This window comes from Pleurodeles waltl, chromosome 6 (genome assembly GCF_031143425.1).
Source record: "Pleurodeles waltl isolate 20211129_DDA chromosome 6, aPleWal1.hap1.20221129, whole genome shotgun sequence".
Lineage (NCBI taxonomy): Eukaryota > Metazoa > Chordata > Amphibia > Caudata > Salamandridae > Pleurodeles > Pleurodeles waltl.
In genome coordinates this window covers 446,972,521-446,987,812 of record NC_090445.1, presented here as the reverse complement: position 1 = coordinate 446,987,812, position 15,292 = coordinate 446,972,521, and the positions used below count along the sequence as shown (strand labels likewise).

The window sequence follows — 15,292 nt, the reverse complement described above, 5'->3', positions numbered from 1 at the left end:
GCCTGGTAGTTGAATGCAGTTAACAGGGATGCCAAAGGTTCTTGCTTAGTTGCCACGTAATGGTAAGGCCAATGTAGTGGATGTGATATTTTTATTATGAGATATACTACAACAATATAGCGGTGGTACACCCGTTTCTCTAATGGAAACCAGTTGAGGAATGACTCTTAGGTGCCTCTAGCAATTCATTTGTTTTTCTCTAAAGTAAACCAACGTGTGTTAAAAAATCAAAAATATTTTTAAAGCAATGCGTGTATAAGATGTAAAGAGCTTCTTGTGTTTCACAGTGCAGCTACTTCTTTGGAGGCGGAATTATACATCAAACAGCCAATAGCATGAGGTGAAAGATGTACATACAGGGGGCTGACAGAAACCTACTCTATGTATATTGTAAACCATAATTCTTGCAGACAGTTGTGGTATCAAGGCAGAACTGAACATTGAGTATTTTTTAACAATCTAGAAAGTTCAACATCCATTAAGATTATTTTATGAGCTTTTTTTAAAGAGAAAGCTGAACTTTGTTTAGATGTATAAAAGTTATTTAGAGGTTTAAAAGTGGATTGGCTCCCTTGTATAGATATTACCTCTTCTTCTGACTCCAGGTGTCCTCACAAACAGTTGTCTTAAATCGATCCATCCTAGTTTATCTGAAGCTATAATACCGAAATGACTGCTGGTATTCTATTTACTGTCCAAACATATGTCCAAGATCATTTAACACAAATTGCTAAAAAAGGTAAACTAATGAAGACGTCAGAAACATCAATGGGAATCTGATTAATTTTGAACAGTTTCATTGGTGCACTGATTTTGGTAGATTTCTTGAGAGGTCTTCACGGTCGAACCCAGGCTGGTATCCTTGAAGACCCTTCCGTAACTGTCATCTGGGAGGGACCTTAAGGTTCTGCTTTACTGCTTTTTTTGATTATTATATGCCAGCGTGCAGACTGCACTGCTATCATGCACATTTCTCCTCGTCACATAGATCCGAATTGGTTTAAAAGATAGTGCAACTAACAATACCCCCACATTACTATGCTGAAAACGTGCAATATTACGATAAGCATGTTGATACATTTTTTAATGTTGAACTCTATCAGAACAGAGGATTTGTTGGCAAGAGTGTATTAACCATTATGGTTATTTGACCCTTGGGCTGGCACTGCTGGCCAGGCACAGTTAGCCCTTGCTCAATTCTTGTACAATCAATAAGTAATCTAGGGTGAGAGTGGAGACCAGTCTATGCTGGTCATGTGCTAAGAGGCCATGCTATATTGACCTGTTCATTCCATGTTCAATTTTGTAACACACATTGCTGTTCCTTGCATCTGATCAGTGAATTTAGAGGTAAATGCCTTAGTCTAATCCAAAATGAATTACGGGGCTTCTGAAAAAAGCATTGCCACACTTCGGCTCACTCGGAAAAGTCAAAGCAAGACCAATTTTTGGCCTCCTTAATAGCGACTTGGTTTCTGCTGTTCTAAATTTCCTCTGAATTCAGTATAATATTTGCCAGTATGCAAGAGGATCTCTTTATAATATATATCTAAAGCACAAAAGGTATTTTATAGAACTGCCTCTGACTTTCAGTGCCTCATCCCTAGATATGACTTAGTAGATTTTCGTTTTGTCATTGAAAAATTTAAGTGTGTTGGCCAAGCTTTTAAAGTTCAAGGAAATACTTATTTTAGTCCTCAGAAAGAGCAGTTTAGGAAACTATTACAAAGGTAGTTAAGTTAAGATATATATTCCGTAGGGATGATCAGACAGCTATCTTTCATCTAGTTAATGTCGTCGAAATTCCTTGGTAGGTCTTTAGTTATACAAGTATCCAGATAGTGGAGACATATTGCTAGCAGGATTCCTCGAGTTCTTTAGTCACAAGAACCTACAGGGGGCATGCTATTTAGAAGTCCCATTAAAATACACAATACCCTGTGCCGGTAAAATAAGGTTTCTCTCTTCACCAGGTAATCCATATTTACGTGGAAAAAGACAGCTAGTTTTATGTTGTCAGAGTTTTCTTTCAAATTTGCAATTGTAAAAAAAAATTACAGTTTTGTCAACTTCCAAGATTTTTTCTTAACTTCAGCAAGTCAAAAAGAGAACAAAATATTTCCTCAAAGATTCCACCTGTTTAATGCTAGTATTGTACAGTTGCTCTCACATCATGATATTGTCTGCTTGGTGCATGATTCCACCTCCGGTAGAATGCTTGCAGTACAATTCACGGGGGACTTTTTAAATCTGAAAAGTAGACGGAATCATCACACATTAAATTAGTTATCATATAAAGCAATGTAGAAAGAAATCCTCCCCCTTTCTTTTGTCTTTGTTACTGTATCATTCTTTTTCGAAAGTTGTAGTCAGGTTTTGTTTTCTCCATCGTCCTTTCCTTCCTCTGTCTTTACTATTGACTTTCCACTTATGTTTATCTCCCATTGTTTTTTCCCATATGAATAATCCATTTGTTTACTCCGCCTGTTTCTTTCCCATGTGTCTTTCCTATTGAATTACTGTTTAGGTTAATTTCCGGTTGTTGTTCTCCTGCCTGTGCTATGGGTCTGGCTTTAGTGATCTACCACCTGCAAATCAGATATGCACGAATGCAGTTTCGATGTGCAAGCACATTAAAGCCACATTGAAGCCAGACCTGTTGCCGTAACCAATGTTTTATTGTTTATTTTTATGTATGGAGCTAATTCTGCGAAAGGGTATTGCAAGCCTTTTCATGTGTCGATCCTGTGACCCTGAGGGTAGCACAGAGTCTGCACCTGGTTCCTCAGCCAGATGCACCTTTGCACAAGTGTGTTGTGTTCACTCACCAGCAGAAGGCAGGTCAGGAGGTCTAGTCCTTCCGAGTCCAGCCTGCAAGGAAGCGGAGAAGAGTATTTTCAGCAAGGGCTTAGCACCAGGTAGGGACACATTAACAATATTCTGGATTGGTGCAGTCATAATGCATGTTTAAGATTAACAACCCCTTCGCCCTAATGACTATAACATTCTAAAAAAGTACACCTGGTCAAAGCTGACATTTCCTTAGAGGATCAAACTATCACAATCTCTGTGTCGAAACTTATATTTAGTCTATGGGGTGGATGCATAAAAGGAACGACTTGCACTGCAGGCCATGCCAAGCAAGCAAGACAACTTTAACACCATCTTCATTGCTGCAAGGAAGTCTTGGACAACAACAAATACACTCTTTTGATATCCCGCAAGCCACAAAGCCCCATTATACCACTGTAAGATGGGGAATGTCAGTGCTATGTAGAGCCACTCTACACTTCTCTCCTGAGTTATGAAGTAAGTCCATGATATGGCCGTCCCTGCTTCACTCAGTCCCTCTTTATACAAACCTATAGCCTACCCATTCACTCTCAACCCACATCTATCCAAAATCCCTGCTTGACGTTGACCCCACCCCATGCTCCATAACATGAACTGCCTGGGAGGTAATAATGTCTGAGGTAATCTGCACCAAGGCTATTACCAAAGATTAATTTACACATGTAGATTTGCTCATGTAAAAACGTACTACTGCACATAGTGGTAAATATACACTTTTTAGCTTTTCACCATTTCCAAATTTAAATTTACAGCTGGAGCGTGGCCTAGGTGGTGGCCATGACAGATGCTTAGATGCAAACTCTGTTTGAGGCCGAATAAAATCCTACAGACATCCTTCGCATGCAGCACTGAAGTCTGTTGGTAAACCACCAGGGGCCCCGGTGAATCGACTTGCCACCTAGTGATCCAGTTTTCCACGCCTGTGGGGCTCCTGTGCTGGGAGTTGTTGGTGTGAGCGGTGCAGGACCCACAGGGAGACTGGTGCATGGCTCGCTCTGAGGAACAGCAGCACCTGCCTGAAGGCCGCTCGACTGGCGAACCGCTGACAACGTGCATTGAACTGATGGAAGCGCCCAATTCCTGACTCACCTTTTGCGCTCCTCAGGTGGAAGCGCTATGGTATTCAATACGTGCCTGATTATTAGTCTCTGATGCTAGACCACCAGGCGCCTTGGTGAACCAACTTACCACAGACTGATCTGGTTTCTCAGCACCCTTGGGGCTACCGTGCTGGGAGTTGTTGGTGGGAGCAGGGCGGGTGCCAAAGAGAGACTAGTGCATGAAACTGATGAGTGCCTGTAAGGAAATGCCTCCTTGGCATGGTTACCCCCTAACATTTTGCCTTTGCTGATGCTAAGTTTTGATTGAAAGTGTGCTGGGACCCTGCTAACCAGGCCCCAACACCAGTGTTCTTTCTCTAAACTGTACATTTGCTTCCACAACTGGCACAGCCCTGGGACTCAGATAAGTCCCTTTTAACTGGTACCCCTGGTACCAAGGGCCCTGATGCCAGGGAAGGCCTCTAAGAGTGCAGCACATCTTATGCCACCATGGGGACCCCTCACTTAGCACATGCACACTGCCTCACAGCTTGTGTGTGCTGGTGGGGAGAAAATGACTAAGTCTACATGGCAGTCCCCTCAGAGTGCCATGCCACCCTCACACTGCCTGTGGCATAGGTACGTCACCCCTCTAGCAGGCCTTACAGCCCTAAGGTAGGGTGCACTATACCACAGGTGAGGGCATATGTGCATCAGCACTATACCCCTACAGTGTCTAAGCAAAACCTTAGACATTGTAAGTGCAGGCCATAAGAGTATATGGTCTGATAGTTTGGCAAACACGAACTACACAGTTCCATAATGGCTACACTGAAATCTGGTAAGTTTGGTCAAGCTTCTCAGCACAATACATGCACACTGATGCCAGTGTGCAATTGATTGTAACATAGACAAAGAGGGCCTCTTAGAGATGCCCTCTCAATACCAATCCGACTTCTAGTGTAGGCTGACCAGTTTCTGCCAGCCTGCCACACACCAGACATGTTTCTGGCCACATGGGGAGAGTACCTTTGTCACTCTGTGGCCAGGAACAAAGCCTGTACTGGGTGGAGGTGCTTCTCACCTCCCCCTGCAGGAACTGTAACACCTGATGGTGAGCCTCAAAGGCTCACCCCTTTTGTTACAGTGCCCCAGGGCATCCTAGCTAGTGGAGATGTCCGCTCCTCCGGCCACTGCCCCCACTTTTGGTGGCAAGGTTGGAGGAGATAACGAGAGAAACAAGGAGGAGTCACCCACCAGTCAGGACAGCCCCTAAGGTGTCCTGAGCTGAGGTGACCCCTGCCTTTAGAAATCCTCCATCTTGAGTTTGGAGGATTCCCCCAATAGGATTAGGGACATGCCCCCCTCCCCACAGGGAGGAAGCACAAAGAAGGTTTATCCAGCCTCAAGGACAGGAGCCATTGGCTACTGCCCTCCCAGACCTAAACACACCCCTAAATTCAGTATTTAGGGGCACCCAAGAACCCAGGAAACCAGATTCCTAGAACCTGAAGAAACAAGAAGGACTGCTGACCTACAAACCTGCAGAGAAGACAGAAGACAACTGCTTTGGCCCCAGCCCTACCGGCCTGTCTCCTGACTCGAAAACCTGCAACCAGCGACGCATCCGACAGGGACCAGCAACCTCTGAAGACTCAGAGGACTGCCCTGGACTAAAGGACCAAGAAACTCCCATGAGCAGCGGCTCTGTTCAACACCAGAAACTTCTTTGCAACAAAGAAGCAACTTTCAAAGACGTCACGTTTCCCGCCGGAAGCGTGACACTTCACACTCTGCACCCGACGCCCACAGCTCGAGATCCAGAGAACAAACACCACAGGGAGGACTCCCCGGTGACTGCGAGCTCGTGAGTAGCCTGAGACGACCCCCCTGAGCCCCCACAGCAAGGCCTGCAGAGAGAATCCAGAGGCACCCTGACCGTGACTGCCTGTAACAAGGGACCCGACGCCTGGAACCAGCACTGCACCCGCAGCCCCCAGGACCTGAAGGAACCAAACCTCATTGCAGGAGTGACCCCCAGGTGACCCTCTGGCTAGCCCAGGTGGTGGCTGCCCTAAGAAGCCCCCCTGTGCCTGCCTGCACCATTAGAGTGACCCTCGGGTCCCTCCATTGTTTCCTATCTAAAACCCGACGCCTGCTTTGAACACTTCACCCGGCCACCCCTGTGCTGCTGAGGGTGTGTTTTGTGTGCCTACTTATGTCCCCCACAGTGCTCTACAAAACCCCCCTGGTCTGCCTCCCGAAGACGTGGGTACTTACCTGCTGGTAGACTGGAACCGGAGCACCCCTGTTCTCGATAGGCGCATGTGTGTTTTGGGCACCTCTTTGACCTCTGCACCTGACCGGCCCTGAGTTGCTGGTGTGGTAACTTTGGGGGTTACCTTGAACCCCCAATGGTGGGCTGCCTATGCCGAGGAACTGAGACTTGTAAGTGTCTTACTTACCTCACAAACTAACCTTTACTTACCTCCCCCAGGAACTGTTGAATTTTTCAGTGTCCACTTTTAAAATAGCTTATTGCCATTTTAACAAAGACTGTATATGATATTGCTTTTATTCAAAGTTCCTAACTTACCTGTGTGACGTACCTTGCATTTTATGTGTTTACTTCAAATCTTGAACCTGTGGTTCTTAAAATAAACTAACAAAAATATATTCTTCTATATAAAAACCTATTGGCCTGGAGTAAGTCTTTGAGTCGGTGTTCCACATTTATTGCCTGTGTGTACAACAAATGCTTAACACTACCATCTGATAAGCCTGCTGCTCGACCACACTACCACAAAGAAGAGCATTAGAATTATCTAATTTTGCCAGTATCTTACCTCTAGGGGGAACCCTTGGACTCTGTGCAGACTATTTCTTACTTTGAAATTGTATTTACAGAGCCAACTTCCTACAGTGCCGAACTGACTTCACTGCATTGCAGGGTAGAGGACACCGAAGGGAGGTCTAGGCGTAACAATGTCCTCCTACTGGGCTTTTCTGAGAAAGGGGAGGGCCCCAACACAGAGCTTTTTATAGAAACATAGTTGATAGACAATGTGTTGGTGGGTAAACCACCCAAGTTCTTTTCTGTGAGAGGGGACACAGGGTACCTGGCAGACCAACCATCCCGGGTCCCCCACTGCAACCCATCGTTGCCCGGCTCCTTAACTTCGAAGATCAGGACTTAGTGCTTCAGCAATTCTGAGCAAAGGGTTCCTGGTAGCATGAGGGTGCCTCAATTACTCCATCCCGATTTCACAGCAGAAGTGCAACGACTCCAGGAACTGAACTATAAATACACTCTGCTATTTCCAGCAAAGCGACATATAGTAGATGGAGAGACAGTTCACGTTTTCGCTACATCTGAAAATGTCTGGACTTGGATCCATGCGAGAGGCTGGGTCCAAACCCTACCTAAGGAATCTAATTATGGGGAATGGCTGACAGCCGTCCCCATCACCGCAAACGTAGAACCACTAGAGCTAAGCCGATATGTGACCAGGCAGCAGACGAGCAAGCCAAAGCTGTTCTATAAGCCTTGCAACTCAGAATGAATTCCTTCACCCCATTGAAAGTCGATCAACTTTTAGACTCTGACTCCGACACAGGGGTCTCCTGGTCTTCACTAGCCACACTCAGCCGGGGCCCTGTGATAAGCCCATGGTCTGCTGATTACTTGTGACGCTCAACAACCTGCGCCACATGGACACACGTTAACGGCTGAATCCCATGGCTAAAGCTAACTCCCCCCGGAGTAAAGCTGTAAGTCATGCTTGAAGTAGGTGATCAGTCATTTTATTCCAGACCCATGACATGGAACTGTGAAACAAAGCCCTCCAGGCCTCCTGGAGAATCCAAAATGGAATTATTTACCCTCCTAATATGTTTTTTTTTAATTGGTTTGCTGTTGGGGGGAAGTGGCCGGGGACTTTTCACTCAACTGATCTAGGGAGGGATTATTGGTTGTTTAATTACTGGTATAGTTTGATAGCTGCTGTTTGGAAACCTTTGCACATGGTTGTACATTGATTGGATACTCATACGCAGGGAGTCACAACACATGACAACGTCACACCCTATGTGGCTTACACACTGCCTGACATAAACAGTTACCAATTGTAGGAGGCTGGACTGGCTTGTAGTGAGTACCAAGGGGTACTTGCACCTTGCACCAGGCCCAGTTATCCCTTATTAGTGTAGAGGGTGTCTAGCAGCTTAGGCTGATAGATAATGGTAGCTTAGCAGAGCAGCTTAGGCTGAACTAGGAGACGTGTGAAGCTGCTACAGTACCACAAGTGTCACTTGCACAATATCATAAGAAAACACAATACACAGTTATACTAAAAATAAAGGTACTTTATTTTTATGACAATATGCCAAAGTATCTTAGAGTGTACCCTCAGTGAGAGGATAGGAAATATACACAAGATATATATACACAATAGCAAAAATATGCAGTATAGTCTTAGAAAACAGTGCAAACAATGTATAGTTACAATAGGATGCAATGGGGACACATAGGGATAGGGGCAACACAAACCATATACTCCAAAAGTGGAATGCGAACCACGAATGGACCCCAAACCTATGTGACCTTGTAGAGGGTCGCTGGGACTATTAGAAAATAGTGAGAGTTAGAAAATTAGCCCTCCCCAAGACCCTGAAAAGTGAGTGCAAAGTGCACTAAAGTTCCCCTAAGGACAAAGAAGTCGTGATAGAGGAATAATGCAGGAAAGACACAAACCAACAATGCAACAACAATGGATTTCCAATCTAGGGTACCTGTGGAACAAGGGGACCAAGTCCAAAAGTCACAAGCAAGTCGGAGATGGGCATATGCCTAGGAAATGCCAGCTGTGGGTGCAAAGAAGCTTCTACTGGACAGAAGAAGCTGAGGTTTCTGCAGGAACGAAAAGGGCTAGAGACTTCCCCTTTGGTGGACGGATCCCTCTCGCCGTGGGGAGTCGTGCAGAAGTGTTTTCCCGCCGAAAGAATGCCAACAAGCCTTGCTAGCTGCAAATCGTGCGGTTAGCGTTTTTGGACGCTGCTGTGGCCCTGCAGGGACCAGGAGGTCGCAAATTGGACCAGGAGAGAGAGGGGACGTCGAGCAAGAAAAGGAGCCCTCTCAGCAGCAGGTAGCACCTGGAGAAGTGCCAGAAACAGGCACTACGAGGATGCGTGAAACAGTGCTCGCCCGAAGTTACACAAAGGAGTCCCACGTCGCCGGAGACAACTTAGAAAGTCGTGCAATGCAGGTTAGAGTGCCGTGGACCCAGGCTTGGCTGTGCACAAAGGATTTCCGCCGGAAGTGCACAGGGGCCGGAGTAGCTGCAAAAGTCGCGGTTCCCAGCAATGCAGTCTAGCGAGGTGAGGCAAGGACTTACCTCCACCAAACTTGGACTGAAGAGTCACTGGACTGTGGGAGTCACTTGGACAGAGTTGCTGGATTCGAGGGACCTCGCTCGTCATGCTGAGAAGAGACCCAAGGGACCGGTAATGCAGCTTTTTGGTGCCTGCGGTTGCAGGGGGAAGATTCCGTCGACCCACAGGAGATTTCTTCGGAGCTTCTAGTGCAGAGAGGAGGCAGACTACCCCCACAGCATGCACCACCAGGAAAACAGTCGAGAAGGCGGCAGGATCAGCGTTACAGAGTTGCAGTAGTCGTCTTTGCTACTTTGTTGCAGTGTTGCAGGCTTCCAGCGCGGTCAGCAGTCGATTCCTTGGCAGAAGGTGAAGAGAGAGATGCAGAGGAACTTGGATGAGCTCTTGCATTCGTTATCTAAAGTTTCCCCAGAGACAGAGACCCTAAATAGCCAGAAAAGAGAGTTTGGCTACTTAGGAGAGAGGATAGGCTAGCAACACCTGAAGGAGCCTATCACAAGGAGTCTCTGACGTCACCTGGTGGCACTGGCCACTCAGAGCAGTCCAGTGTGCCAGCAGCACCTCTGTTTCCAAGATGGCAGAGGTCTGGAGCACACTGGAGGAGCTCTGGACACGTCCCAGGGGAGGTGCAGGTCAGGGGAGTGGTCACTCCCCTTTCCTTTGTCCAGTTTCGCGCCAGAGCAGGGGCTAAGGGGTCCCGGAACCGGTGTAGACTGGCTTATGCAGAATTGGGCACATCTGTGCCCAAGAAAGCATTTCCAGAGGCTGGGGGAGGCTACTCCTCCCCTGCCTTCACACCATTTTCCAAAGGGAGAGGGTGTAACACCTTCTCTCAGAGGAAGTCCTTTGTTCTGCCATCCTGGGACAAGCCTGGCTTGACCCCAGGAGGGCAGAAACCTGTCTGAGGGGTTGGCAGCAGCAGCAGCTGCAGTGAAACCCCAGGAAAGGCAGTTTGGCAGTACCAGGGTCTGTGCTACAGACCACTGGGATCATCGAATTGTGCCAACAATGCCAGGATGGCATAGAGGGGGCAATTCCATGATCTTAGACATGTTACATGGCCATATTCGGAGTTACCATTGTGAAGCTACATATAGGTAGTGACCTATATGTAGTGCACGCGTGTAATGGTGTCCTCGCACTCACAAAGTTCAGGGAATTGGCTCTGAACAATGTGGGGGCACCTTGGCCAGTGCCAGGGTGCCCTCACACTAAGTAACTTTGCACCTAACCTTTACCAGGTAAAGGTTAGACATATAGGTGACTTATAAGTTACTTAAGTGCAGTGTAAAATGGCTGTGAAATAACGTGGACGTTATTTCACTCAGGCTGCAGTGGCAGGCCTGTGTAAGAATTGTCAGAGCTCCCTATGGGTGGCAAAAGAAATGCTGCAGCCCATAGGGATCTCCTGGAACCCCAATACCCTGGGTACCTCAGTACCATATACTAGGGAATTATAAGGGTGTTCCAGTAAGCCAATGTAAATTGGTAAAAATAGTCACTAGCCTGTTAGTGACAATTCGGAAAGAAATGAGAGAGCATAACCACTGAGGTTCTGATTAGCAGGGCCTCAGTGAGACAGTTAGTCACTACACAGGTAACACATTCAGGCACACTTATGAGCACTGGGGCCCTGGTGAACAGGGTCCCAGTGACACATACAACTAAAACAACATATATACAGTGAAAAATGGGGGTAACATGCCAGGCAAGATGGTACTTTCCTACACAACCCCCCCCCAAACGAAGGACAGTAAGACTAGCCATGACCTGATGAGTCTTCATTGTCTAAGTGGAAATATCTGGAGAGTATTCACCAACCTCTGAAAAGTGGCAGGTGCATTTTTCAAACTAAAAGGCATTACAGTAAACTGGTAATGGCCTCCAATGGTTGAAAATGCAGTTTTAGGTTTAGCATCTTCTGACAATTTGATCTGCCAATACCCTGCAGTCAAATCAAAAGTGCTTAGATACTTGGCAGATGCCAGTGTATCTATGAGCTCATCTGCCCTGGGTATAGGGTGAGCATCAGTTTTGGTTACCAAGTTGAGACCTCTATAGTCTACACAAAACCGCATTTCCTTCTTTCCATCTTTGGAATGGGGTTTTGGTACAAGTACCACAGGAGAAGCCCATGGACTTTCAGAGTGCTCAACCACTCCTAGTTCTAACATTTTCTGCACCTCTTGCTTTATGCAGTCCCTGACATGGTCAGGTTGCCTATAGATTTTACTTTTGACAGGTAAACTGTCTCCAGTATCTATAGTGTGCTCACACCAAGAAGTGGTACCTGGCACAGTAGAGAAGAGTTCAGAGAATTGATCTAGGAGATTTATGCAATGGTCTTTCTGCTCAGCAGTAAGACAATCAGCCAAAACTACACCTTCCACAAGAGCATCTTGTTCTGTGGAAGAGAAGAGATCAGGTAGAGGATTACTGTCTTCTTCCTGTCCATCATCAGTTGCCATGAGCAGGGTGAGATCAGCCCTGTCATAGTAGGGTTTCAGGTGGTTTACATGGAGTACCCTAAGGGGACTCCTTGCAGTGCCTAAGTCAACTAAATAGGTGACTTCACCCTTTTTCTCAACAATTGTGTGGGGTCCACTCCATTTATCTTGGAGTGCTCTTGGGGCCACAGGCTCCAAGACCCACACTTTCTGCCCTGGTTGGTACTGAACCAAAACAGCCTTCTGATCATGCCATTGCTTCTGGAGCTCTTGGCTGGCCTGAAGGTTCTTACTGGCCTTTTTCATATACTCAGCCATCCTTGATCTGAGGCCAAGTACATAGTCCACAATACCCTGCTTAGGAGCTTTTAAAGGTTGTTCCCAACCCTCCTTTACAAGTGTGAGTGGACCCCTAACAGGGTGTCCAAAAAGAAGTTCAAAGGGGCTGAAGCCCACTCCTTTCTGGGGTACCTCCCTGTAGGCAAAAAGGAGGCATGGTAACAGGATATCCCATCTCCTGCGGAGTTTTTCAGGGAGACCCATAATCATGCCTTTGAGAGTTTTGTTAAATCTCTCCACCAGTCCATTTGTTTGTGGATGATAGGGTGTAGTGAACTTGTAAGTTACACCACACTCTTTCCACATGGCCTTTAAGTATGCAGACATGAAATTGCTTCCCCTGTCTGATACTACTTCCTTTGGGAAGCCCACCCTGGAAAATATTCCCAAGAGGGCCTTTGCCACTGCAGGAGCTGTAGTGGTCCTTAAAGGAATAGCTTCAGGATATCTTGTGGCATGGTCCACTACCACCAAGATGACTCTATTGCCTGAAGCAGTAGGAGGGTCAAGGGGGCCAACTATGTCAACCCCTACCCTTTCAAAGGGAACCCCAACCACAGGCAGTGGAATAAGGGGTGCCTTTGGGGTGCCACCTGTCTTGCCACTGGCTTGACAGGTTTCACAGGACTTACAAAAATCTTTTGTGTCCTCAGACATCCTAAGCCAATGAAACAAGGGAACAAGTCTGTCCCAAGTTTTCATTTGTCCCAGATGCCCAGCTAGGGGAATGTCGTGGGCAAGAGTTAGGAGGAACTTTCTGTACTCCTGAGGAATCACTAATCTCCTGGCAGCTCTAGATTTAGGATCCCTATGCTCAGTGTACAAGAAGTTGTCCTCCCAGTAAACTCTGTGAGAGTCACTGACATCCGCATTAGCCTGTTTGACAGCTTGCTGTCTTAGACCCTCTAATGTGGGACAGGTTTGCTGTGCCACACTCAGCTCCTCCCTGGCAGGCCCCCCTTCACCCAAAAGTTCAGCAGTGTCTGCTTGAAGCTCCTCTGGTGAAGGTTCTGCACAGGGAGGGAATTCTTCTTCCTCTGAAGTTGAATCCACTGTAGAGGGAGGGATAGTAGGAAGTGGTTTGCTTCTACTAGCCCTAGCTTTAGGGAGCACTTGGTCCATTGTTCCAGGATCCAAGCTTCCCTGTCCTTTTTGCTTTTTGGCCTGAGCCCTTGTCAAAGCAAAAATATGCCCTGGGATGCCCAGCATTGCTGCATGGGCCTCCAACTCCACATCTGACCAAGCTGATGTCTCCAAATCATTCCCTAATAGACAGTCTACAGGTAAATCTGAAGCTACCACAACTTTCTTTGGACCAGTAACCCCCCCCAGTTGAGATTAACAACAGCCATGGGGTGGCTAAGTGTGTTGTTGTGAGCATCGGTTACTTGGTACTGGTGACCAAGTAGGTGTTGTTCAGGGTGGACCAGTTTCTCTATCACCATAGTCACACTGGCACCAGTGTCCCTGTAGGCCTGAACCTCAACACCATTTATTAGGGGTAGCTGCTTGTACTTATCCATATTAAGGGGACAAGCAACTAGGGTGGCTAAATCAATAGCCCCCTCAGAGACTAACACAGCCTCTGTGGCCTCCCTAACAAGGCCAACCCCAACTAAGTTACCAATAGTGAGCCCAGCTACTCCCTTGGATTGGCTATTAGTAGGTTTGCTCCCACCACCACTGCTATTAGTAGGGACACTAGGTGTAGCAGTAGGGGTTGTAGTGGTAGGAGGCTTGGTGCCTTTCTTTGGACAACTGAGATCTGTTGTCCAATGGCCTTTTACTTTACATAAATAGCACCATGGTTTCTTTTCTTTGTTTTGATTAAAGGAGGATTTGGACCCACCACCCCCACCAGAGTGTTTTTGTGGGCCTGATGAAGACTCATTTTTAGATTTGTCCCCACCCTTGTCAGAAGACTTACCATCCTTCTTTTTGTGGCCATCTTTGTCACCCCCTGTATGAACTTTTCTGTTCACTCTTGTTCTGACCCATTTGTCTGCCTTCTTTCCCAATTCTTGTGGAGAGGTCAGATCAGAGTCCACCAAGTACTGGTGCAACAAATCAGACACACAATTATTAAGAATATGCTCTCTCAGGATCAAGTTATACAGGCTGTCATAATCAGTAACTTTACTGCCATGTAACCACCCCTCCAAGGCCTTCACTGAATGGTCAATGAAATCAACCCAGTCTTGTGAAGACTCCTTTTTGGTCTCTCTGAACTTTATCCTGTATTGTTCAGTGGTTAAGCCATAACCATCCAGGAGTGCATTCGTAAGAACTGTAAAATTATTGGCATCACTTTCTTTCACAGTAAGGAGCCTATCCCTACCTTTTCCACTAAATGATAGCCATAGGATAGCAGCCCACTGCCTTTGAGGGACATCCTGTACAACACAGGCCCTCTCAAGTGCAGCAAACCACTTGTTAATGTCATCCCCCTCCTTATAAGGGGGAACTATCTTGTGCAGATTCCTGTAATCATGCTCTTTTACAGGATGACTATGGGGAATACTGCTGCTGCCACCATGGGTTTCTAAACCCAACTTCTGTCTTTCCTTCTCTAATTCTAAAGACTGTCTATCCAAATCCAGCTGTTGCTTTTTAAGCTTCAGTCTGGTTTGTTCCACCCTCAACTTATTGAGTTCCCTTTCTAACAATCTGTCATCAGGGTTGGTGGGAGGGACATTTCTAGATACAGAGGTATGATGGGAATGAACAGAAGGAGACCTGTCCCTTACAGAGGGCACCCTAACAGCTTGGCTGACAGAAACATCACTACCAGTATGGTGAGAATAAATGCTTTTGCTATGATGTGAGACAACACTATTTGTATGGTGTGGCTCATCATCATTACCAACTATGCTAGACTGTCTTGTAATGGGCAGGCTAGGAACTTTCTTTCCTGAATCTTTTTCTGGGGGAGTCCCTGAATCAGATTGGGAACCATTTGCTACTTTTTCAACAGATGTGGCCCCTATGGCCTTATCTTGTTCTCTAAGCATATTAAGCAACAATTCCAAGGAAGGATTCTTCCCTACACTCAAACCTCTCTCTATGCAGAGACTCCTTGCTCCTTTCCAGCTAAGGTGATCATATGCAATCTTAGACAGGTCAACATTTTGGCCTGTGCCAGACATTTTTAGAGTGAGTTAAAGTGATAGAAAAAGAGAAAAAAGTTTGTCAGAGCTTTTAGAAAGACAGAGAAAAAAAACT

At 46.4% G+C, this 15,292-nt stretch overlaps 1 protein-coding gene across 1 annotated transcript in view; it reads right to left on the bottom strand.

The window, feature by feature from the left end:
- Positions 1 to 15,292, bottom strand: part of CDK18 (cyclin dependent kinase 18) — a 495,791-nt gene that overhangs the window by 94,971 nt on the left and 385,528 nt on the right. Inside the window, exon 13 of the mRNA XM_069238555.1 lies at positions 2,829 to 2,871. Within this exon, the coding sequence (XP_069094656.1) occupies positions 2,829 to 2,871 (43 nt within the window). The remainder of the gene's footprint in view (positions 1 to 2,828; positions 2,872 to 15,292) is intronic.